The 23,975-nt window shown below is 42.1% G+C and overlaps 1 protein-coding gene across 1 annotated transcript in view; it reads left to right on the top strand.

The window, feature by feature from the left end:
• Positions 1-23,975, top strand: part of LOC115464539 (vomeronasal type-2 receptor 116-like) — a 74,612-nt gene that overhangs the window by 13,359 nt on the left and 37,278 nt on the right. The window contains exon 2 of the mRNA XM_030194905.1: positions 16,180-16,346. Within this exon, the coding sequence (XP_030050765.1) occupies positions 16,180-16,346 (167 nt within the window). The remainder of the gene's footprint in view (positions 1-16,179; positions 16,347-23,975) is intronic.

Below are 23,975 nucleotides of genomic sequence, written 5' to 3'. Positions count from 1 at the left end.
GGAAAGATGTCAGGAAGTATTTTTTCACGGAGAGGGTGGTGGATGCTTGGAATGCCCTCCCGCGGGAGGTGGTGGAGATGAAAACGGTAACGGAATTCAAACATGCGTGGGATATGCATAAAGGAATCCTGTGCAGAAGGAATGGATCCTCAGAAGCTTAGCTAAAATTGGGTGGCGGAGCAGGTGGGGGGAAGAGGGGTTGGTGGTTTGGAGGCGAGAATAGGGAAGGGCAGACTTATATGGTCTGTGCCAGAGCCGGTGATGGGAGGCGGGACAGGTGGTTGGGAGGCGGGAAAAACTGCTGGGCAGACTTATATGGTCTGTGCCCTGAGAAAGACAGGTACAAATCAAGGTAAGGTATACACATAAGTTTATCTTGGGCAGACTGGATGGACCATGCAGGTCTTTTTCTGCCGAAGCAAACACCCACAGAAGGTGAACTCTCCACAGGAAAACCAATGAAAGGCAAAACACACAGTGGATCCAAAAAAGTCCTCTCACAATGAGTGTCTTCATCTTCTATGTTACTATGTTACTATGTCTTGTTTGCCAGTAAAGGTTGTATGGCTGTTTATTTTATTCTCTTTTTGGCTTGGGTTCAGTTAGAGGAATTCACCTTTGTTTCCAGGAAGTTTAAATTGAGCTGATACTTTGGTTTGTTTCATTCAGGAAAGTTAATGAGTTGCTTTATGAATTTGTAAGCAAACTACTGCTGTGTGCACCACAGCTACAGGAAGTTACATCAGCTCTGAAGTAACTTGCTGTTTCTGGGACCATCAATGGCACATACAGGGCAATGTCCCTATACTTGCCTTCTGTTTTCAGTTGCTGTTGCTGCTGTGCTGACCTCAGGAAGCTGCAGTCCAGTTGACCAATAAGTGAGTAAGTAGGAGGGTGAGAGAAAAGAGAGACAGATAGGGTGTTGATATTTGGGAGAAGGGGGGAGAGAAAAGGGAGACTGACAGGGTGGTGATATTTGGGAGAAGGGGGAGAGAAAAGTGAGATTGACAGGGTGGTGATATTTGGGAGAAGGGGGAGAGAAAAGGGAGACAGATAGGGTGGTGATATTTGGGAGAAGGGGGGAGAGAAAAGGGAAATTGACAGGGTGTTGATATTTGGGGGAAGGGGGAGAGAAAAGGGAGACAAATAGGGTGGTCATATTTGGGAGAAGGGGGAGAGATGAGACAATGCTGGATGGTTGAGGGGTGGGGAAGAGAGGCAGAAGGATGATGCAGACCTGTCAAGGCAATTGGTCTAGCCAATAAGTAGCAATCGAGTAAGTGGGTCACTAGCAGGGAAAGGAAGACGAGAAGGCGGTAGAAGAGGACATGAATTGAGGTTGAAGGAGGCAGACTTAGGAATAATGTCAGGAAGTATTTTTTCAAGGAGAGGGTGGTAGATGCTTGGAATGCTCTCCCGCGGGAGGTGGTGGAGATAAAAATGGTAAAGGAATTCAAAAATGCATGGGATAAGCACAAAGGAATCCTATTTAGAAGGAATGGATCTATGGAATCTTAATGGAGATTGGGCGGCAACACTGGTAACTGGGAAGGAAAGCCAGTGCTGGGCAGACTTCTACGGTCTGTGCCCTGATTATGACTGAATAGATAGGGATGGGCTGGAGTGTAACTGTTAAGGGGCTTCGATGTTAACTTCAGAAAGTTTAGTACAAGAACAGTGCCAGGCAGACTTTTATGGTCTGTGCCCTGAAATTGAAAGGACAGATCAAAATTCACAAATTGAATGGACAGCTTTTATCTGATCTCTTCTGGTTGATTGAAATCAACAGTACTCTTTGGACTTTGTGGATGATATCTTTTGCCTTTTGGCTAATGCTCATCGAGCAATACATTTAAACATGATAAGACAGAAAGTCAAAAGCTATTTAAAGGGTTCAGCTCCGCTTCCGGTTAAGGAAAAGGTCGGCGTCCTGTAGCCAGCAAGTGCCATGTTTGAAGTTTGGTATGGACTACAGCACAGTAAATGTGATTATTATTGGAAATGTATATCGAAGGCACTAAAAGGTTGCTATATATTTTCTAGGTGAAATGATTTGAGCACTTAGTCCCCTGATGAAGTTTGATCAAATAGTGAAACAGAGATCCCCGTTGGGCACAAGAATTAAGCTAAGTGCCTCACTGCTTAAAATTGCAATAGTTTATGAAGAATTGGCAAATCAATATTATATGAGCACTTGAATTACAAAGTTTGAAGATACTTGGAGAAGTTAGAGTGCAAATTTACTACTTGGAGGTTTTTTTTAGACCGATGAGAAGACTGGAATCCAGTAAAAGCTGGCACTAAGATATTATACTAGCTGCCAAGCCGAGACATTTGAGGTCTTTTTCTTCCAATAGTTATGATGTTCTAAAAAAAAAACTTGGAGACAAAGGGAGTGGGAAATTGACCAGGAACAAACAAGGAGACTTCAAATGATTACCATCATCCGGATTTCGCCCTCTTCACTCTACTGAAACTGCACTTACTAAAGTCTCTAATGATCTGCTTCTGGCTAAATCCAAAGATCTCTATTCCATCCTCATCCTTCTTGACCTATCTGCTGCTTTCGACACTGTTGACCACACCCTACTCCTCGATATGCTGTCCTCGCTTGGATTCCAAGGCCCTGTTCTTTCCTGGTTTTCTTCCTACCACTCACTCCGTACTTTCAGTGTTCACTCTGGTGGATCCTCTTCAACTTCCCTCCCACTTTCAGTAGGTGTGCCTCAGGGTTCTGTCCTTGGACCACTCCTTTTCTCCATCTATACCTCCTCCCTTGGTGCCCTGATCTCATCCGATGGTTTTCATTACCATCTTTATGCTGATGACTCTCAGATTTACATCTCCACCCCTTAAATCTCAACCTTAATCCAGGACAAAATCTCTGCCTGCTTGTCTGACATTGCTGCCTGGATGTCTCAACGCCATCTCAAATTAAATATGGCTAAAACTGAACTTCTCATTTCCCCCCCCCTAAACCCTCCTACCCTCTTCCCCCATTCTCTATCTGTGTTAATGGCTCTCATATCCTCCCTGTCTCCTCAGCTCGTAACCTTGGTGTCATCTTCAACTCCTCTCTCTCCTTCGCTGCTCTTATTCAACAAATCGCCAAAACCTGTCGCTTTTTATCTTCAACATTAGCAAAATTCGCCCCTTCCTTTCTGAACACGCCACCAAAACTCTTATTCACACCCTTATTACTTCTCGCCTAGAGTATTGCAATTTACTTCTCACTGGTCTTTCCCTCAATCATCTTTCTCCTCTCCAATCTGTCCAGAATGCTGCAGCTCAACTTATTTTCCTCCAGAATCGTTATGCCCACACTAGCCCACTCCTCAAGTCACTTCATTGGCTCCCTGTCCGCTTCCGTATACAGTTCAAACTCTTCTTGCTGACCTTTAAATGCATCCACTCTATGACCCCTCACTACCTCTCCTCTCTCATCTCTCCCTACATTCCTCCCTGTGACCTCTGCTCTCTGAACAAATCTCTCTTGTTGTCCCCCTTCTCCTCCACCGCTAACTCCAGACTTTGTTCCTTTTGTCTTGCGGCACCTTATGCCTGGAACTGTCTTCCCGAACCCATACATCTAGCTCCTTCTTTACCTGTTTTTAAATCTATGCTGAAAGCTCACCTTTTCACTACTGCCTTTGGCTCCTAACTGCTACTCATTTGCTCTCCTCCTCCCTGTTCCTCTCTACCCTGTAATTCCCTTGCCTGTAATGTCTTGTCTGTCTGTTTTACCTAGATTGTAAGCTCTTTGAGCAGGGACTGTCTCTCTATGTCAAGTGTTCAGTGCTGCGTGCGTCGTGTAGCACTATATAAATGCTATTAGTAGTAGTAGTAGTAGTAATAAAGCGTTTATTGGTAAAGACTCGACACAGCACTGTGTTTCGGCATAAAGCCTGCTTCAGGAGTCTTTATGTGACATATGTTAGACCTTCAAAGGATAAATAACGTTGGTACAAGCAGATGTAAAAATGTTGTCTCGAGAAAGACCTTTGTTGGAAAACTGGAAATCCGGCGTGAAATGAGCCCTCTCTGCTACAGTTGAAAAAGAAGTCTCCTCGTTTGCTCCTGGTCAGCCTGATCTATTTCTCACTCCCTTTGTCTCTCTGTATTCTTTCCATGGGATCTCAGTGTTTCTCAGCCTAGACGGACCTTCACTGTTCAAAGAAGTTGAACATTATATTGAATTGAATTTAAAATAAGAGGTATATAAATATGGTGGAATTTTCAGCTTATAGATTTGTCAAGGACAGATCAAGACGGATACAGTGCACTCCATTTAAGTGCACGTTGGATAAGCACATGCTCTGTTTAACTGCATGCCGTACTTCAGTCCCGTTTTTGGCGCCATCAATTTCTATGGGGACAAACTTTGGTTTAGCGCACCACTGATATGTACAAGATTCGCTTATATGCATGGTTTAAGATCGCTCCTCTGCAGGAAAGAATCTGCATAAGTGCTCGCATGGAATATGGAAGCCGATTGGCACGTGACAACCAACGAGATTTCAAATTTACCTCCTATTTAACTGCCACAGGCAGAATAAGTAAAAGAATGTTGTTAGAGTGTACACTGGAGTTGGAGTCGTCATTGCGCAACTGTAAGACTTTAACATTGGCTGAATGAATAGAAGTTCTTAAAAAATTAGAAAACAAACAAAGTCAAGCATCTATTGCTAAAGAATATGGTGTCAATCCCAGTCAAATTTCACGTATCTTGAAGCAGAAAGACCAGCTTCTGGAAGACTGGCAAAACAATACAAATCCACAATGGAAACGAAAATGGGCGGGAAAAGCTGAGAAGGTAGAAGATGCTCTTCTTCGATGGTTTTCTCGAGTCAGGAGCAGACAGTTTCCTGTCAGTGGTCCACTGCTTATGGAGAAAGCTAATCAGCTAGCTGATAGTCTTGGACTAACTGAATTCAAAGCCACTGTTGGATGGTTGGAAAGATGGAAGGAGAGGAACAACATAAAATTCAAGAAACAGCATGGTGAAAAACAAGACGCTGATGACTTTGGTGCTGAAAATTGGGTTGTTTCAGTTCTTCCTACCATCTTGAATGAGTTTCCACCTCATGACATTTTCAAAGCTGACGAAAATGGTCTCTACTGTTGAGCGATTCCTGATGGAACACTTGCATTCAAACAAGCCGAAACTACAGGAGGTAAAACGTCGAAGGACTGACTGATGGTCCTCCTTTGCTGCAATATGGATGGGAGTGAGAAGTTGGAACCACTCATCATTGGAAAGAGCAAACAGCCCCGTTGCTTCAAGAATGTTAAGCGACTTCCTGTGTCATATGAGGCTAACGCAAATTCATGGATGACTGGGGAAATTTGGAAGCAGTGGCTAAAGAAGTTAGACACTAGAATGCGGGCACAAAAGCGTCAGATTTTGTTGCTTTGTGATAATTGTGCTGCACGCAGCGATAATGTCAGGCTGTCTAATGTCAAGGTGGTCTTCCTGCCACCAAACACTAACTCTCAGATCCAACCTATGGATCAGGGCATAATAGCCAATTTCAAACAACATTATCGGGCTCTTGTGCTATGTCGTCTGATGAGCATTATGGATGACCAGACTGGCAAGGAGAAATGTGCCCTTTGCTGGAATACTGAGCTCAGTGTGCACATGAAAAAAAAGACTGGAAGTGGTGCAAAGAAAAGCTACAAAAATGGTATGGGATTTGTGTTGCAAACTGTACGAGTAGAGACTTGCCGACCTGAACATGTATACCTTGGAGGAAAGGAGAAGCAGGGGTGACATGATACAGACGTTCAAATATTTGAAAGGTATTAATCCGCAAACAAACCTTTTCCAGAGACAGGAAGGTGGTAGAACTAGAGGACATGAATTGAGGTTGAAGGGGGGCAGACTCAGGAGTAATGCCAGGAAGTATTTTTTCATGGAGAGGGTGGTGGATATGTGGAATGCCCTCCCTCGGGAGGTGGTGGAGATGAAAACGGTAAGTGAGGAACATAATTACATACATAATAAAATAATGTATTACAACAACGCACCATGAGACAGATCAGGTTGTTACATGACTTTAGTTTCATTGTCAACTTTGAGAAGTGTTTTTGAGGGAATAATCAGAAGTGGCCCCAAGGTACTATGGGTTCAGTGAAATATACTGGCCAGGGCAAGAAACCAACATCAGCTGCAATCAATATTAAGATAATTTTGACCACTATTCACTTGCCTAGATTTTTGCCCTCAAGTTGGATACTTTGTGGTGAAATTCCATGCTATGCTCCTAATTGTTTTTTCTTCGTATTAAATTCACCCCCAAGGCCACCCATAATTTCAGCTCCTAACTTTAACCAGGTCTTCTCGAGTTATAGTTTGGATTAGGAACTGGGGGGCAGACAGTAGTTAGTTTTCATTTACCTGTTGTCTAAGATAAAAAAAATTTTCAAGCAATTTTATGTCTTTTGGGGGGGGGGGGGGGAGGAATTTTTAAATGTTCTTGAACCACAGAGGTTTCCTTCGCTGTGACTCAGGCCCTGTGAAGAAACAGGCCTGGGGATTCCTGTTCTTGTAAATACCTCTACTTTAGGAAGCAGGTGAAAGCTTGGCTCTTCAACCGAGCCTTTAATGGAAGAAGTAACTAACTTGTTAGTCTCACTCACACACAAGGATTGACTCGGGCTGCACATACTGCAGCGGGACATGTTTATCCACTCCTACTCTAGCTGACATAATATTTAACCATCTCTCTGACCTCACTTGCAACTTTCTTCAAATCAATCACCTTACTTTCTAATTCTTCCTACTTTCTTACTCATCTATATGTTACAACTTTGCCTTACCCTTCACTACCAATTATAATGTTCTAGTACATATTGTGTTGTCATTGCTTGTATACCATACCATACTTTGTATTGTTGTTTGAATATTTTACTGCTCTAATTGCCTATTGCTCATGTTTGATCTGTTCTTACTGTACACCGCCTTGAGTGAATTCCTTCAAAAAGGCGATAAATAAATCCTAATAAATAAATACTTAGTTTTGCATTTCACCCTTTCTGTCCAGCTGTTATTTCCTCTGGCCACGCCCAACCCCCGCTCGGGGACTCACACCCTGTTTTTACATAGCATGGAATCTTGCTGTGTTTTGGGATCCTGCCAGGTACTTTTGGCCCGGATTGCCCACTATTAGAAAAGGATATTGGGCTCGGGCAGTTCTTATGTTCTTAATGACTGATCGTTTATCTGAGTATCTTCATGCTGTATTCAGTGGTAATATCCATACAGGTAAGTCTGCTGAATAGGTTGACCTAACTTTCTACAGATAAGTTATCCATATAAAGTTAGACCTGCTGTATAATTTGCTATATATGGAGAGTTATATGGGTAGTAGATAAGTATTGTTTTTATCTATAGAATTTTACACCTGCTCCTGGAACAACCTTGCTCTCTTATTCAGATATATGTTGACTTATATGGTCAAAATGGATCCATTTGATGAGGCAACAAGTTTAAACAAAGAGCTTATCTGTCTGAGTCTTATGAGCAGAGAGAATTTTCAAAGTTAATTGCGGAAACAGAGGAATTTCATTATATTGTTTAATCAAGATATTAATTAAGGGTGACCAGCAAAAGAACATTCCTCAATGTATTCCCCAGTGAATCTGAATGACTGGATCCAGGTCAAACGTTTCATAATTTATCTACATTTACAATCAAAATAGTGCTCATACGTAACCCGTAATCTACCGAATAGCTTGACGAAAAAAAACTTAAAGGACGAAAAATCACTGCATCTGAAAAATCATAATCCGGTATTATCTGTACTTTCTCAAATTATTTTCTCAACCCTCAGGCACCACCGCAGTCTGGATGCAGCCCGAGCTGCCTTCCTGGATTCTGGAAATTAACCAGGGAAGGAAAGCCCATCTGCTGTTATGACTGTATTTGCTGCTCAGAAGACGAGATCTCCAACCAAACTGGTGAGTGATTATTTTATATTGAGACATGTCACTGGGCACTGGTTATTCATCATTGAGCCTGTATCCAGCCTTTGCAGGCAGCGCTGTTTAAAAATACTGGCGGCCATGACTATAAAAAAAAATCTAAGTATTGATAACCCATATCCAGATAAATATAGCATTCACATAGATATGTATTATATAAACTAGCAGTCCAATATTCAGTGCTAACTACATAGTAACATAGTAGATGATGGCAGATAAAGACCTGTACAGTCCATCCAGTCTGCCCAACAAGATAAATTCATATGTGCTACTTTATACGTATACCTGACCTTGATTTATCCTTACCATTTTCGGGGCATAGACCGTAGAAGTCTGCCCAGTACGTGCCCCACCTCCCAACCACCGGTACTGCCACTGTTGAAATCTTTCAACAAATCCCAATAAAGTTATAAGTCTCAATAAATGTATATACAGAGAAACAAAAATTGTAGAATTTTTTCTTTTTATTCAACTGCCAATGCCATGACAGAGCTATGCAAGAATATTACATAGGAAGCAAGTATAAAAGAACAATCTCATCCAGTACAGAGATAAAGTTGCTTGCTAATACAATTCTCCTCTGGTTTATATACACACTCTTTTTTTTTTTTCTCTTCTCCTCCTCTCCTTCTTTGCACACAATGCATTATTCTTTATGTGAATCATGAATCTTACAAAAGCCATCTGGCGTCTAGTTTCCTTTCACTCCTTTTTCCCTTATCTGCTAAAGTTACAACCACAAATTTAGTTCTCTTGCCAATCTCTGTTCTCTGTTAATTCTTTCTTTATGAGTCATGCTCACATGTTCATTCTGCATGCCCTGCACCTTCTGTACAAGGTCAGTTATAATTGTAGCTTGCTTTTCCAGCAACCATTTTCTTTTCTTTCTCTCCATTTTGTATTGCCAATTATATACAAACCCCCCTTGAACACTATTGACAGTGTTCACAATATTATGCACTAATAGTTTCACTAGCATGTTTGAGCTTGCTTAAGATATAGAATGTCACATTATTCTTTTTCACAAGGCCGTCGTCACTAGGAAACAGTTTCTGTCAAGTGCTGTTTTCTCATTGCAGATACTTTAGCATACAAATTGTGTATTTCTTTTTTTCTCAATCAATTCCTGATTGATCTGGGTTATATTTACATTTTGTTTTTGTGAGATCATGGTTGTGGTTGTTACTTTTGTCAATATATTTCCACACATTTTCATACAGCAAGGAATTAGACAAGCCAGTAGCAATAAAACTATTATAAAAACAATTGCAAATGTTACAAGACCTTTTAACCATGGGCCCAGTCCTCCAAACCATCCTTTTACTGAGTCCCACCATGAGGTATCCAATATACTTTCATAATCTTTACTTGATAATTTTGCCATATCTTTCACCTTTTGCATGGCATGTCTAATTATTATCCTTTTATTAGAGAACGTATATCTGATAAATGCACCCATGTTGTGTGATCAGCAAGTCGTGCTGCTGTATGAGTCAGTTCTTTTATCTCAAATGGTCCCACGTAAATTGGGTCCTTCCAGGTCTTATGTGTGAAGTTCTTTCGAAGGACCTTTTGACCCACTGAAAAAGATGAAGAAAAAGTCATATTAGGAACTTCCTTTGATTTACAAATTGCCATATCTCTGGTCAAATTTATTATTGGATTTATTTGTTTCCAATAATTTGTTATGCCATCATGGCCAGTATCAATTTCTTTTACAGGTATCCCTCTGGGATCTCACCCTGTATGAAGTTGAAAAGGTGTGATCTGTAATTTTGTACTTGGATGACATCTTAGTTGTAATACAGCCAATGGCAATAAGTCTAACCAAGTATATTTCTTTCTTTCGCCCTGATTCAAAGAGGCCAATAAAATTCTAAGTCTAGTTTTCAATAGGCCATTATAGCGTTCCACTAGGCCATTAGAAGTAGGACGATAAACAGACACACGTCTATGCAGTATTCCACACAGGTCAGTCATATCCTTAACCAAGGAATTAACAAAATGACTTCCATTATCTGTCACCAATTTCTGTGGGCACCCATGTGCAGGTAGTATGTACTTCAGAAAAGTGTCTATTACTACCTGAGCAGTTTCCTTTGAACACGGAAATGCTTCCACCCATTTTGTAAATGCGTCAACCCACACTAAAAGATACCTTTTACCTTTTACCAGTGTTACCATATCCGTGAAATCCACATGCCATTCTACTCCAGGTCCTGTTGGAATAGGAATGGATCCAGGAGAAATAACTGGTCCTCGATGTACTATATTTTTGGAACAAACTAAACAGTTTAGTACAATTCTCATGGCATAAGAAAGCATATTAGGATGCCAAAATGAGACCTCCATAGCTTTACTCATGTCAGAGGCTGGTAAATGTAATGTCACATGCCAATTATAAAAATTATTTATCAATTCAGAAGTAGAAATACATATCTTTCCACTCGGGTGTATCCATTTAGTTTTTCCTGCATCCATTTTACATTCCAAATTTTTCCATTTTATTTCTTCAGATTCAGTAGGTTTTTCCCTTGTCTGAGTGACATCTGGTGGATAGGGTGTGTCACCACACTGTTGACTTTGTGCTCGTGTATTAATCATTACCTGTAATACCTCTTTAGCTGCTCTATCTGCCAAATCATTTCCTCTTGCTTCAAATGAATTTTGGCCCGTATGGGCAGGTGTCCAAACTATGGCTACCTTCTACCTTCTCTTTCACTCAAAAGATGTAACAAGTGTTCCCATAGTTTGGCATGTTGCAGAGGCTTTCCATCTGCAGTAAGAAATCCCCTTCTTTTCCATTTTAACAAATGATACTGTAAAGAACTGACAACATAAGAGCTATCTGTGTAAATAGTCCCAAAGAGTATAGTCCTGTTCAAACACTTCCACATATATCCACTTTCACAGCCCTTCTATCTAACTTACAAGTGTACTTTCGTAGCACATAATCATGTACTCCTGCCATGTGGTTATTCACACTATTCACACAACTTGCACATTGGCAGTATATCTTTTACAAGCTTCAAACATCTCAGTAACCTTTCAATGAATGGGAACTTGCTTCCATCTTCTTCATAATGTGATTCCCTATGATTTAAAACTTACATTTAGATCTTTATCATGGTACACCTCACCTCTCTGGACAACCAGGAAATGTTCTATAGCAGCACAAAGCATTCTCATTCAAGGTACATTAACAACTTCTTAATCTGAACATTCAGCTAAATTCCTTTACCCTGGAGGGGGCAATATCTCTGGAGTCCCAATTGCCCAAGGTAAAGTAACACAGATATATATTTATCACAAGCATGATGAATTAAACACATTAAGTAGTTTAGTAGACAAACGGCTCCTTGCATAAATCACATTATTAAAACAAAAGTCTGTAATTGTGAGTCTTGTCTGTCTGCCCTGGTTTAGACCGCAAGCTCCTTTGGGCAGGGACTGTCTCTTTTTTCTTCTTTCTTTCTTTCCCAAAGCAACTTGTGCATGTAATACACACAAAGATCAGCAGAGGGAGCAAGTCATCAATAAAAGAAAGAAGAGTGACATCATAAGCAAACAACTGAACACTGAAACAACGAAAATCCATATGAAACCTAAAATTTATCTCTCTGAAATCTCAATTACCTGGGGTACAGAACATACACGTGGGATATTTCACTAGACATTTATTGTACAAATCCTACTGAGGTAGGTACAGAGAATAGGCAAGAAATAGTTTGCAAGTCTCATGAATAACTTAGGAATTTGCATCCCTCCCCTGCAGTGGAGGAAAACAAATTTAGTGCAATACAATTAAGCTGTGATTTGCACTGCCTACGAGACTCATAAGGTTTGCATAAAAGGCAAATGAATCATGACTACAGGCAGCTGATATGTCCCTGAAGAAAAGCACAAACTGGACCCCTTTTTTTTTTTCCGAATGCAGGGTTTGTTTAATGTATCTGTGCAGAAGCGGGGAGGAAACAAGCTGCAACAAGCTGTCTCGGTAACTTTGACATAAGCTACAAATCTGAGTTTTAAAATCCAATGTTTTAGCTTTTGGGGTGTGGGATACCTTCTGTGGTTTTCTTTACATTCTTTAGGGACTATGGTCAGTAAATGAACACGATACCATAAATCTCACAGTAAATTACAACAGATGCACCGTGCTTTGAACCCAAGTGCAGCATGGAGCTATAAGAATACAAATATTAAATCTAATGTAATAAAAGAGAAACAAAGTGAGGCAACCCAGGCAGTTGCCTAGAAGGGCACTGGGATAGCACAAAATCCTGGTATACAAGGTATATAAAATTTGTAATAACTACACAATCCAAAACTCAGCTAAATAATTCCTATTTATTTATTTATTTATTTTAAACCTCAGAAAATGCCGTCATGCACCTTTCAGTAAATCACAAAGTTGAAATTTAACATAGCGTGACAAAAACAGCTGGAGGAAAATCAAGGCTGCATTCCTGAAGGGAGGCTTTATATTTAACCTCCGTAATACTATACCCATAAGACTTAAAGAAAAGCATGAATTGTCATACCCTTTTTAACAACCAGATTCAAGAAAGATAAACAACATTATCCCCAGCAACGAAATCCTGGTGCTGCATATACAAAGCTTGCACCGTCTGCTGTAGAAGAGATAGGAACCTCAATATCAATATTAATATTAGCCATTTTACATATAATACAATAGTATTGCAAATAATAGCAAAGAACAAAAAGTGCAAGAAAAAATAAAAAATAAAAAAGAAGGATTGCAAGCAGCGTAATGAAATATAATACAGAAGAGAGAATGACGTAAAAAAAAAAAAAAATAATACTCACAAAAACCAAGCAGTCCCCGTCTACGAATCAGAAGATTGCAGAGCACCTCTCACGAGCTGGCCAGTATCGTAAGACCAATGCACCGTTGATCAATCAACCAAAAACAGATAACTTGTCAGCAGTCCCGCCGCTGACTCCTCACATGGGGCACCAATGTTGAAATCTTTCAACAAATCCCAATAAAGTTATAAGTCCCAATAAATGTATATACAGAGAAACAAAAATTGTAGAATTTTTTTCTTTTTATTCAACTGCCAATGCCATGACAGAGCTATGCAAGAATATTACATAGGAAGCAAGTATAAAAGAACAATCTCATCCAGTACAGAGATAAAGTTGCTTGCTAATACAATTCTCCTCTGGTTTATATACACACTCTTTTTTTTTTTTCTCTTCTCCTCCTCTCCTTCTTTGCACACAATGCATTATTCTTTATGTGAATCATGAATCTTACAAAAGCCATCTGGCGTCTAGTTTCCTTTCACTCCTTTTTCCCTTATCTGCTAAAGTTACAACCACAAATTTAGTTCTCTTGCCAATCTCTGTTCTCTGTTAATTCTTTCTTTATGAGTCATGCTCACATGTTCATTCTGCATGCCCTGCACCTTCTGTACAAGGTCAGTTATAATTGTAGCTTGCTTTTCCAGCAACCATTTTCTTTTCTTTCTCTCCATTTTGTATTGCCAATTATATACACCACCCAATCTCTGCTAAGCTTCTGAGGGGGTTTCTGTAAGATTTAGTGCTGACTGAATTATACCAGTATTTTCAGCAGCCCATACCTGGATATTTCTGCTCAGAATCTGGGAAGAGCACTGTAGCCCTGTCCTGTTACTGCCGGGGTGGTCCAGCGGTTTAGTCCGGGTAAAGCCTGGAGTTACCTGTGCAATGCAATATTCAGAAGTGGTGTCCAGATAACTTTCCTATTAACTAAGGATTAGTGCATGATTAGCAGTGAACCCTTCTCACCTAGAAAACAGTTACTGCTTGCGTGCTAATGGCCATGCACTAATGGGGAAATTTTAGTATAAGCTGCTTTATGGGATCATTTGGATTTGAAAATATGGGACGCACGAGTAGCAGACAGAAGTCAATATGATGGAAAAATTCTATAGTTCTTCCCAGTGTTGAGGTATTTTTACTCATGACTCCTACTGATATTAGTCAGAACTTTAGAATACCTTCGATACAAGCTAAGAAGATGTGGTAAGAAATGCCAATGGCTGGAGGAATCAAGAAAGATGATAAAAGATGAAGAAACTGAGGGAGAAAGGGGGGAGAATGACAGACCCTAGGTCCCCAGTGGATATAGGGGTAAGGTAAAGAAGCAGCCTGACCATTGCATCATTATCTCTTTTAAAACTTAGATGGGGTCAAGGCCCAAGGCAAGATGCTGCCTGAGGCAGAGTTAGCATGCCACCCCTCCCCCAGGCGACATTTACCTAATCATGTTCCAAACCTGGCAGTGATTTCCATACACTGCCCTGCCGTCGCCGGCACCCATCTTTTCCCTTTACTGCGGCTGCCTGAGCATCTGATGAAACAGGAAGTTACATCAGAGAGGTGGCTCCAGTAAAGGGAAGAGGCGGGTGCTGGCGACAGCAGGGCAGTGTATGGGAATCGCTGCTGGGTTTGAAATGTCACCATGAGGTAGAACGCCATGAAGGGGGAGATGCCGCTCCTGAAGAGTGCCGCCTGAGGCCCCCACCTCAGGTGCCCTAATGGTCGTGTGGCCCCTGGGGTCAATATTCAAGTGGGGTGATGACTGGCTTATGGTAAAAGCTGGTGCTGGCCTTTAACTTAATCTGTACATTCAGCACTACTATCAATATTGACACAGTAGAATGCCAATTATCTGAATGCTGATCATCCGGGTGGCCAATTGTCACCCCCCCCCAGTCTCCAATCCCAGAGATAGTTGAAAAAGTTTTTAAAAACTTGCTCACCAGAAGGATGTGGAAGCATCCGGAGGTGGATAGAAAGAAGCCCCCGCGAAGCTCCACTGTATCGCGAATCCTGCGTGGTCATATATACATGCATGAGCATCAGTATGACGCTTGTGCTACTTGGCAGTGCTCTGTAGGGACTTCTTTCAATGCAGCTACAGACAGTGCCGCATCCTTCTGGTGAGCAATTTTAATATTCCAAAGGTTTTTTTCCAATTATCTGGATTTATGATTATCCAGACCACACCCTGCAGAGAATAGTCTGGATAATTGGCGTTATACTGTAATCAGCACTGAACCTGCTCATTTATTATACTAATTATAAAGCCTTGTGGCTGGACATAAGAAATATGGGGTGCAGTATTAAATTAAGGGGGGGATTAGATGTGTTCTGCTACATAGTAACATTGTAAATGATGGCAGATAGAGACCTGTACGGTCCATCCAGTCTCCCAACAAGATACTCATTTTACATGATATGTGATACTTTATACCCGAGTTTGATTTGTCCTTGCCTTTCTCAGGGCACAGACCATCGAAGTCTGTCCAGCACTGGTTTTGTTTCCCAATTACTAGTGTTGCCACCCAATCTCCGCTAAGATTCCGTGGATCCATTCCTTCTAAACAGGATTCCTTTGTGTTTATCCCACACTAGCCAAGTTGATGGATTACCAAGGACAGGAAATAATATATGAAGGAGAGATACTTTTCATCATTCACACTCCTGGGGAGATATTTTTCATCTGTCGTACTCTGAGCGGAATCACAGATGTATCCAAGGCAGTATGGAAAGAAAAAAAATCTGTGCAAAGTGGTTGGGCTGTTTCTTCTTTTCCTGCTGGTTAAACCATGCTGAGTTGGCCGTCTGCCGAAAATCAGCAGCACGGTTCCTGTCTCCACCACCTCCACTGGGAGGCCATTCCTTGCATCCACCACTCTTTCCTATGATGCAATGCTACGTTACTATATCATGTCTCTGACCAATTCCAAACAAATTAATATTTGTCTCTGTGTTAATGAAGGCATGGGATCCATAAGGTTATATTTAAAAGAAACCTATATTTCATAGAAAGTGCAAGTGTCAAGAGTGGATATCCCTTAAGGCTGAACCTCTGTGGTGTCCTCACAGCTAGAAATAAAGCTGTCGCTTCACTCTCAGCATTACAATTTCACTGTCTTTCTGTATGAAGGCAGAGGTCTACTTCAGTGCAATAATACCAAATATTTTCTGAACCATCATTCAAATATTTAACGGGGTAAGACCACCGGAATCCATATAGCATCTCTCACAGTGTCTGAGTTTAATATGTGGCGAGGGAAGGGGGAGAAGTATCAGCAGACGAACTGTTCCACAACATTAACGATGAGAACGCATCTAGTTCCAATTTTATTCACGCTTTGTGACCTTCTGGGAAAGACTGCCGACTGTCAGTGTACGCTTAGAAACTATCCGTGGAAACAGCAGCAACCAGGATTCCACAAGGATGGGGACATCGTGATTGGGGGACTCTTACCCGTGAAAAACTTTTACCCGTATCTGGAACCAACCTTCACGACTCTTCCCTCATTTGAAGGATATAGTGGGTAAGTAGCATCATTTTTTTATTGTATTTTTATTACATTTGTACCCCGTGCTTTCCCACTCATAGCAGGTTCAATGCAGCTTACATATTATATACAGGTACTGATTTGTACCTGGGGCAATGGAGGGTTAAGTGACTTGCCCAGAGTCACAAGGAGCTGCCTGTGCCTGCAGTGGGAATCGAACCCATTCGTTGTCCTTGGGTGTGAATACAGAGGTCTATTTCAGTGCAGTTTAATACTGAATAATTTAAATATTCAGATAAGTTCATCAGATCCATAGAGCATCTTCCATAATGTCCAAGTTTAATACTTACAGAGGGAAGGGAGAGTATTATCACAGGAAAGGCTGTTCCATGTCGTTAAAGACAGGAGCTCATCTTGAATTTCTGTGAGAGGACTCTTTGGATGTAGGAAGTGTACTTGAAATATCACATTATCTTGTTATGATTCTTTGAGAGTTCTTTGTCCTCAGTGAATAAATGACTTATCATTAAAAGACATCACCGCCCAGGTAAAAAAAATGAAAGACTGCCCCAGATATGCAGAGGAGCATTTTCGATATGACGTCAGACTTTGGATGTTTTGTGCTAAATGTCCCAAATATGAATAGAAAACATGTCCATTTTCAAAATGCAAAATGTCTATCTTTTTTTTTTTCTGTTGAAAATACCATTTGTAATGAGCTTTTGTGCTCTGTGCAATAGTGGCCCAGAATCTCTTACTCCCCTCTCTCGCAGTCTGGCATTGGTCACCCTTCCTGTCCTCCAAGCTTGCTTTATGTGGCCAACCCTCCCACTGACCAGCTCGTGGCCTTCCCTTTGCCACCTTCTGCACTGCTGGAAACGGGCAGTTGCATCAGAAGAGGTGGGAGATGGTCCACCATCCAGCCAGCAAGTTTGAAGGGGGTAGGGGAGGTGGGCAATGCTGAACTGCGGAAGGGGAGAGTGAAAGATTCTGGACCTGCAGGAGAGAGTGGGGGTTGGTGGAGTGAGAGCAGTGGTATCACTAGACAAAAGTATTTGGGGTGGCAACATTTCCACACATCATATTTCTCCTTCCTCCCACTTTTAAATATAAGACACCAAGGCTTTCTATGCACACAGAAACCATCCTCCCTCCAGCCAAATTCAGCTACTACTACTACTTATCATTTCTAAAGCGCTACTAGACATACGCAGCGCTGATAAAACCATTGTTATAACTGATAGGGTAGATGTGAAGCATCTGTTTACGCTTTCCAAAAATACTAGGACTAGGGGGCATGCGATGAAGCTACAAAGTAGTAAATTTAAAACAAATCAGAGAAAATTTTTCTTCACTCAACATGTAATTAAACTCTGGAATCCGTTGCCAGAGAATGTGGTAAAGGTGGTTAGCTTAGCAGAGTTTAAAAAAAGGTTTGGTCGGCTTCCTAAAGGAAAAGTCCATAGACCATTATTAAACTGGACTTGGGGAAAATCCACTATTTCTGGGATAAGCAGTATAAAATGTTTTTGTACTTTTTGGGGGATCTTGTGACCTGGATTGGCCACTGTTGGAAACAGGATGCTGGGCTTGATGAACCTTTTGGTCTGTCCCAGTATGGCAATACTTATGTACTTAAGTACAGCATCATTCCATAAATTATTGTATGCCGAGGAGTGTGGATTCTCTACAGAACTGGTCAGATTATCAGTATAAGCCCTGAAGCCCCAGTTCTGTATCACAAACTGCATATTCCCCAAAAGCTCACCATACAAAAATATTCAGATTGTGATTATCACCTTAGCAATAAACCCACACTCCTTCCCCTGCCAACACATTGTTTAACAATACTAAACAAAGCAAAAATCCCGATTATCACTGGTAAATTCTGAAACAGACCTTCTCTAAAACCAGGATAAAGGTACTACGCTAATACTAAATTATTCACATGTATAGAAAAGCGTGCCCTCAGAAATTTCCACACCCACCACTGATGGGTGGCATAGCACTTCGTTCATCGGCTCAGTCTTTTTTTCTGAGTGCAGCTGGTGCAAAGTGTTATTTCTGTGCTCTTTTTGTTTCTCAGATACAAATCAAGGCTCGCGCTAACATAGGCTAGCTGGTCATGAAAAGTATAAAGTTTAAAGCAGACAGTTTTTGTGAGTCTTGAGCTAGGCTTTAAAAAGTCAGCAGAGAGGTTTCGAGCCAAAGGACTAGAGGAACGGCATTCATAAGTACATAAGTATTGCCATACTGGGACAGACCAAAGGTCCATCAAGCCCAGCATCCTGTTTCCAACAGTGGCTAATCCAGGTCACAAATACTTGACAAGATCCCCAAAAAATATAAAACATGTTATACTGCTTATCCCAGAAATAGTGGATTTTCCCCAAGTCCATTTAATAATGGTCTATTGACTTTTCCTTTAGGAAGCCATCCAAACCTTTTTAAAACTCTGCTAAGCTAACCGCCTTTACCACATTCTCTGGCAACAAGTAGTGGATTTTCCCCAAGCCATTTAATAATGGTCTATGGACTTCTCCTTTAGGAAGCCGCCCAAACCTTTTTTTAACTCCGCTAAGCTAACCACCTTTACCACATTCTCTGGCAACAAATTCTAGAGTTTAATTACACGTTGAGCGAAGAAAAATTCCAGAGCCGAAGTCCAGCTACGCTAAGTATACGATTACGCACAGAAGATGGATTTGCCGGGGGGGGGGGGGGGACGTGGAGCAAGTGAGCTCGAGAAGAGCGAAGGACCCACAAAGGGTGGAAGGGGAGAAGGTTTTGAGTCGTGTAAAAGGTTGACCCGAGTGGTAGACTTTGTGCACCAAAAGGAGTAACTTACAGGAAGTTCGAGAGACAGGTAACCACTGCTATTCACGAAGGGGAAGGGGTGACATGATCGTAGCATGATGCACTACACAGAAGATGTATTGCTGCATTTTGGACTAGTTGAAGTCACTGGATGTCCTTTTTGGGGAGTCCATGAAGTAGGGCATTACAATAGTCAAGGCATAAGAGTCCTAGGGAGTGATAGAGGATATGGAGTGCTGAGGCAGTGAACAACAAGGCAGGCGATCCACAAATTCCAATGTGGAAATCAAAAGATCAGATCAATGGTGGTAAAGGTGATTAGCTTAGCGGGGTTTAAAAAGGGTCTGGATGGCTTCCTAAAGGAAAAGTCTATAGACCATTATTAAATTGACTTGGAGAAAATCCACTGCTTATTTCTGGGATAAGCAGCATAAAATGTATTGAGTTTTCTGGGATCTTGCCAGGTATTTGTGACCTGGATTGGCCACTGTTGGAAACAGGATGCTGGGCTTGATGGACCTTTGGTCTGTCCCAGTATGTCCATACTTATGTACACACAAACTTTATTCGTTGAGTAACAAACAGTGTATTGCAATACACTGTTACTCAACGAATAAAGTTTGTGTGTACCTACCATTGATCTTCTGCCTCTTCCATTCATACATCAAAATGATTAAATCTGTCCATTCGCTGGGAATATCTTTCACCAAAGAATTGTTCTCATTGAGTAAAGCCATTATATGAACAAACTGGGAACCAATGTCTGCCATACACATGTCTTCTTTGCCACGGCACTGTCCAATTACCGCCAGGTAGACACCGGCTCTATAAAAATAAAACAATTTTTATAGCGCCGGATAGGACGCGCGCTAGGGGTGGGAGCTACCACTGGGCTGACCCCCTAGTTATTTAACATGCCTCAAACGTACATTAACAATGCTTTTTGTCAAATCATAGTGGACATAGAGGAAAAGACTTCAGAGTTGGTATGAACTCAAACAAGCAAAGGCTCAGCACACCTTGCAAGTTGCAACCATCAGTTTAAAAAAACCTCCTCCTAGCACCTACCAATTTTATTTAACATTAAATTTATCTTTTTCTTATCCAACCTTTTTAAAGCAAATTAAATATTAGTGGGAAACATCCTTATCAAAACTATCGGGACACAAATATTAGACTCGGGAACTTATCACTGGCTGTACGGAGCGGCCGTTTCACTGAAAAGGAGCTCCTTCAGGAGCTGGTTCCCATTTCAGAACCGATGTCGCACTTAGGGGATCATTTACAAAGGCACACTAGCGTTTTTAGCTTGTGCTAAAAATTCATGTGTGCTAACCCCCGGATTCTATATAGCGTGCTTAAAGATCAGCACTGAAATGCAAGCACATTCTATAACGACTCGTGTAACTTAATTTGCTTAAGAAGCTAATCAGCATTGAAAACAGCTCTTAACAAGCAATAAGCAGCACTAATTGACAATAATTAGAATTTACACACTGAACTCGCTAAGCACATTGTATGAGTGGAGTGGAGTGGAGGAGTGGCCTAGTGGTTAGAGCACTGGTCTTGCAATCCAGAGGTGGCCAGTTCAGCTCCTGCTCCTTGTGATCTTGGGCAAGTCACTTAACCATCCATTGTCTCAGGTACAAGCTTAGATTGTGAGCCCTCCTGGGACAGAGAAATATCCAGAGTAGCTGAATGTAACTCACATTGAGCTACTACTGAAAAATTCCACCAGAACCGATATACTCATATCACCCCTCTCCTCAGGTCACTTCACTGGCTTCCAATCAGATACTGCATTCAGTTCAAGCTTCTCTTTCTTACCTACAAATGCACTCAGTCTGCTGCCCCTCACTAACTCTCTACCCCAGTGGCGTAGCCAGAAAACCAATTTTGGGTGGGCCTGAGCCCAAAGTGGGTGGCACAAAAGTTTCTCTGCCTCGCCCTACCTTCAACTCAAAATATAAATACTTTAGCTAATGAGGATCCTCAAACTCTGTCAGCTGAAGACTTCCTCTGAAAGTGGCCAGAACTTCCTTTTACCAAGCTTGGCAGGCAGTAGCAACATCCCTAAGCGACCGAAGCTGGCACCCCTTGCATCCTTAGTTGTCAGTAACTCAAAGATGCTGTTGCCAACTGCAGAGCTTGGTAGAAGGGAGTTCTGACTGCCTTTGGAGGAGGTCCTCAGCTGGGATGCTTGGGGAGCCCCACCAGCTATAAAGCAAGGGTAAGGGCCAGTGTTAGACATGCTCTGGCCCAGGTCAGAAAATAAAGGAGGGCACTCTCTCCAATCCCCTCTCTTCCCTGCCTCCCTTCCGATTTCTGTACCTGCCATTACTATCACACTGACAGACCCTCACCAAAAACAGAACAAGGGATCACAAGTTAGAAATAAAAATATTTACACAAAAATTGAATTGAGAACCCCAAGAAGTTAAAATTAACATATACTACAACTCTGGAGAAATAAAAACAAAAATGCATTTCCTTTCTACTGAACACAATGCAAAGACATTTGCTATGCACTTTTCACAAAGCTAACATATTCCATTTAAACATTCAAAATAAAATGCTTTTTTTCTACCTTTGATGTCTGGACATTTTATTTTTCCATTATGTTGCTTCTAATTTCCTGTCTGTCGTCTACTAATTCTCCTTCAAGTGACTGCTGTCCATTTGTCTTTTCTCCTCTCTACTGTCTATTCCCTCACTACATCTACCTCTGACATACTGATCATTCCTTTTTAGCTCTTTCCTCTTTTTTTTATTTTTTTTATTTTCTGCCTCTCTGTCAACTCAAATTTTACTCTCTTTCTCCTTCTTTTTAATTTACAGCTGCCTATCAGATCGTCATCTTCTTCTCTCACCCACTACCTCTCCCATTACCCAACTCACTCCTTCTCCAGCCATTCCCTTTCATCTTTAATCTACTCCCCATTACTATATTTCTATCCTCTGTAATCACTATCCTCTCATCCATTTTCTTGCCACCCTCTTCCACATGGTTCCACCATTCCCAGCATCTTCCTCCATCCACCCTTCTAGCTCAGTATCTACTCCCTCTTTCTTCCCTCCCTGCTCTCGTAGCCCAACATCTACCTGTCCTTTCTCTTCTCTCCTCCCCTGTCCCCCATGGTCCAGCATTTCTCCCTCTCTCTTCCTTCACTCCCATTGTCTGGCATCTCTCCATCATTCTCATTTGCTCCTGGATCCAATATCTCCCTCTCTCCCATGAATCTCCTCTGCCTCTCATCCAACCCCATGTCCTACATCTCCCCTTCTCTCCCATTGTCCACATCCTTCTTTCCCCCTCCCTTGTACCCCAGATCCAATATCTGTCTTCCCCCTCCCTCCCATGCAGCATTCTCTTCCTTCCTGCACCTTGTCCAACATTTCTGCCTCTGTCCCACTGTCCACCATCTCTGTCTCCGCCTCCCTTGTGCCCCAGGTCCAATATCTCTTTCTCCTCCTCCCATACAGCATCTCTCCCTCCACTGTCATGCCCAACATTTCTCCCTCTCTTCTCCGTGCACCATCTCTCCCTCCCCTCCACCCCCATATACAAGATTTCTCCCTTTCTTCCCCCCTCTACCCCTTTGTCTCTCTCTCCCTTCCTCCCCTCCACCCTCATGCACCATCTCTCCCTCCCCTTCACCTCTGTGTCCAACATTTCTCCCTGTGTTCTCCCTCCCCCTCCAAGCAACATTTCTCCTTCACCATCCACCCCATATCTCTTGTCCCTATCCCCCTCTCCCTCTCCTCCCACAATATACAACTGATTTCTCCCTCTGCTCCGCTTCTGCCCGGTACCTTGGCTGAGCCCAAAATGTAGATATGCACACTTCTCCCCAGGCTCCGCTTCACTGCATGATCGTCGCTCCCTGCATTCTTCTTCTCGCCTTTCACGCTGCACGCAGCGCTGCCATTCACACAGGCAGCAGCGCTCCCCTTTGCCGCGTCCATCTGGTCCTCTGATGCACTTCCTGTTAGGGCCGGATAGACGCGGTAGGGGGGAGCGCAGCTGCCTGTGTGAATGGCAGCGCTGCGTGCAGCGTGACAGGTGAGAAGAAGAATGCAGAGCGATGCAGCGAAGTGGAGCCTGGGGAGAAAAGGCAGCCAGCGAGGAAGAATGTGGATGGGTGGGCCTGTAGGGAAAGTGGGTGGGCCTGGGCCCATCCAGGCCCACCCGTGGCTACGCCCCTGCTCTACCCTCCTCTCCCCTTATGTTCCCGCCCGAAATCTCCGTTCACAGGACAAATCCCTCCTCTCATTACCCTTCTCCACCACCGCCAACTCCAGGCTCCGCTCATTCTGCCTCACCTCACCCTATGCTTGGAACAACCTTCCCGAGTCCTTACGCCAAGCCCCCTCCCTGCCCATCTTCAAGTCTCTGCTTAAAGCCCACCTCTTCAATGCTGCGTTCGGCACCTAACTCTTACCTTTCAGGAATTCCAGACTGCCCCAATTTGACTGCCCCTATCAGACTGACTGTTCATGTGTCCTTTAGATTGTAAGCTCTTTGAGCAGGGATTGTCCTTCTATGTTAAATTGTACAGCGCTGCGTAACCCTAGTAGCGCTTTAGAAATGTTAAGTAGTAGTAGTAGTAGTGTGAGCAAAATCCAAATAAATAAAATAAATACATGCACATAGAATTTAGCCCAGTGCACCTAAATCTACACACCAGGATTTACACCACATTTTCATTTATGTAAACAGAGATGAGTAGATTTAGGCGCTGACATATCAATTATGCATATTCTATATAGCGCACCTCTAGGCACTGCTTGTAGAATACGCTTAGTCGGCATTGATTTCCGCACTGATTTTTTAGGCGCCATATATTG

Source organism: Microcaecilia unicolor, chromosome 3 (genome assembly GCF_901765095.1).
Source record: "Microcaecilia unicolor chromosome 3, aMicUni1.1, whole genome shotgun sequence".
NCBI classification, from domain to species: Eukaryota; Metazoa; Chordata; class Amphibia; order Gymnophiona; family Siphonopidae; genus Microcaecilia; species Microcaecilia unicolor.
Note: the sequence above shows the minus strand (reverse complement) of the source record. Positions and strands in the feature narration are given on the sequence as shown.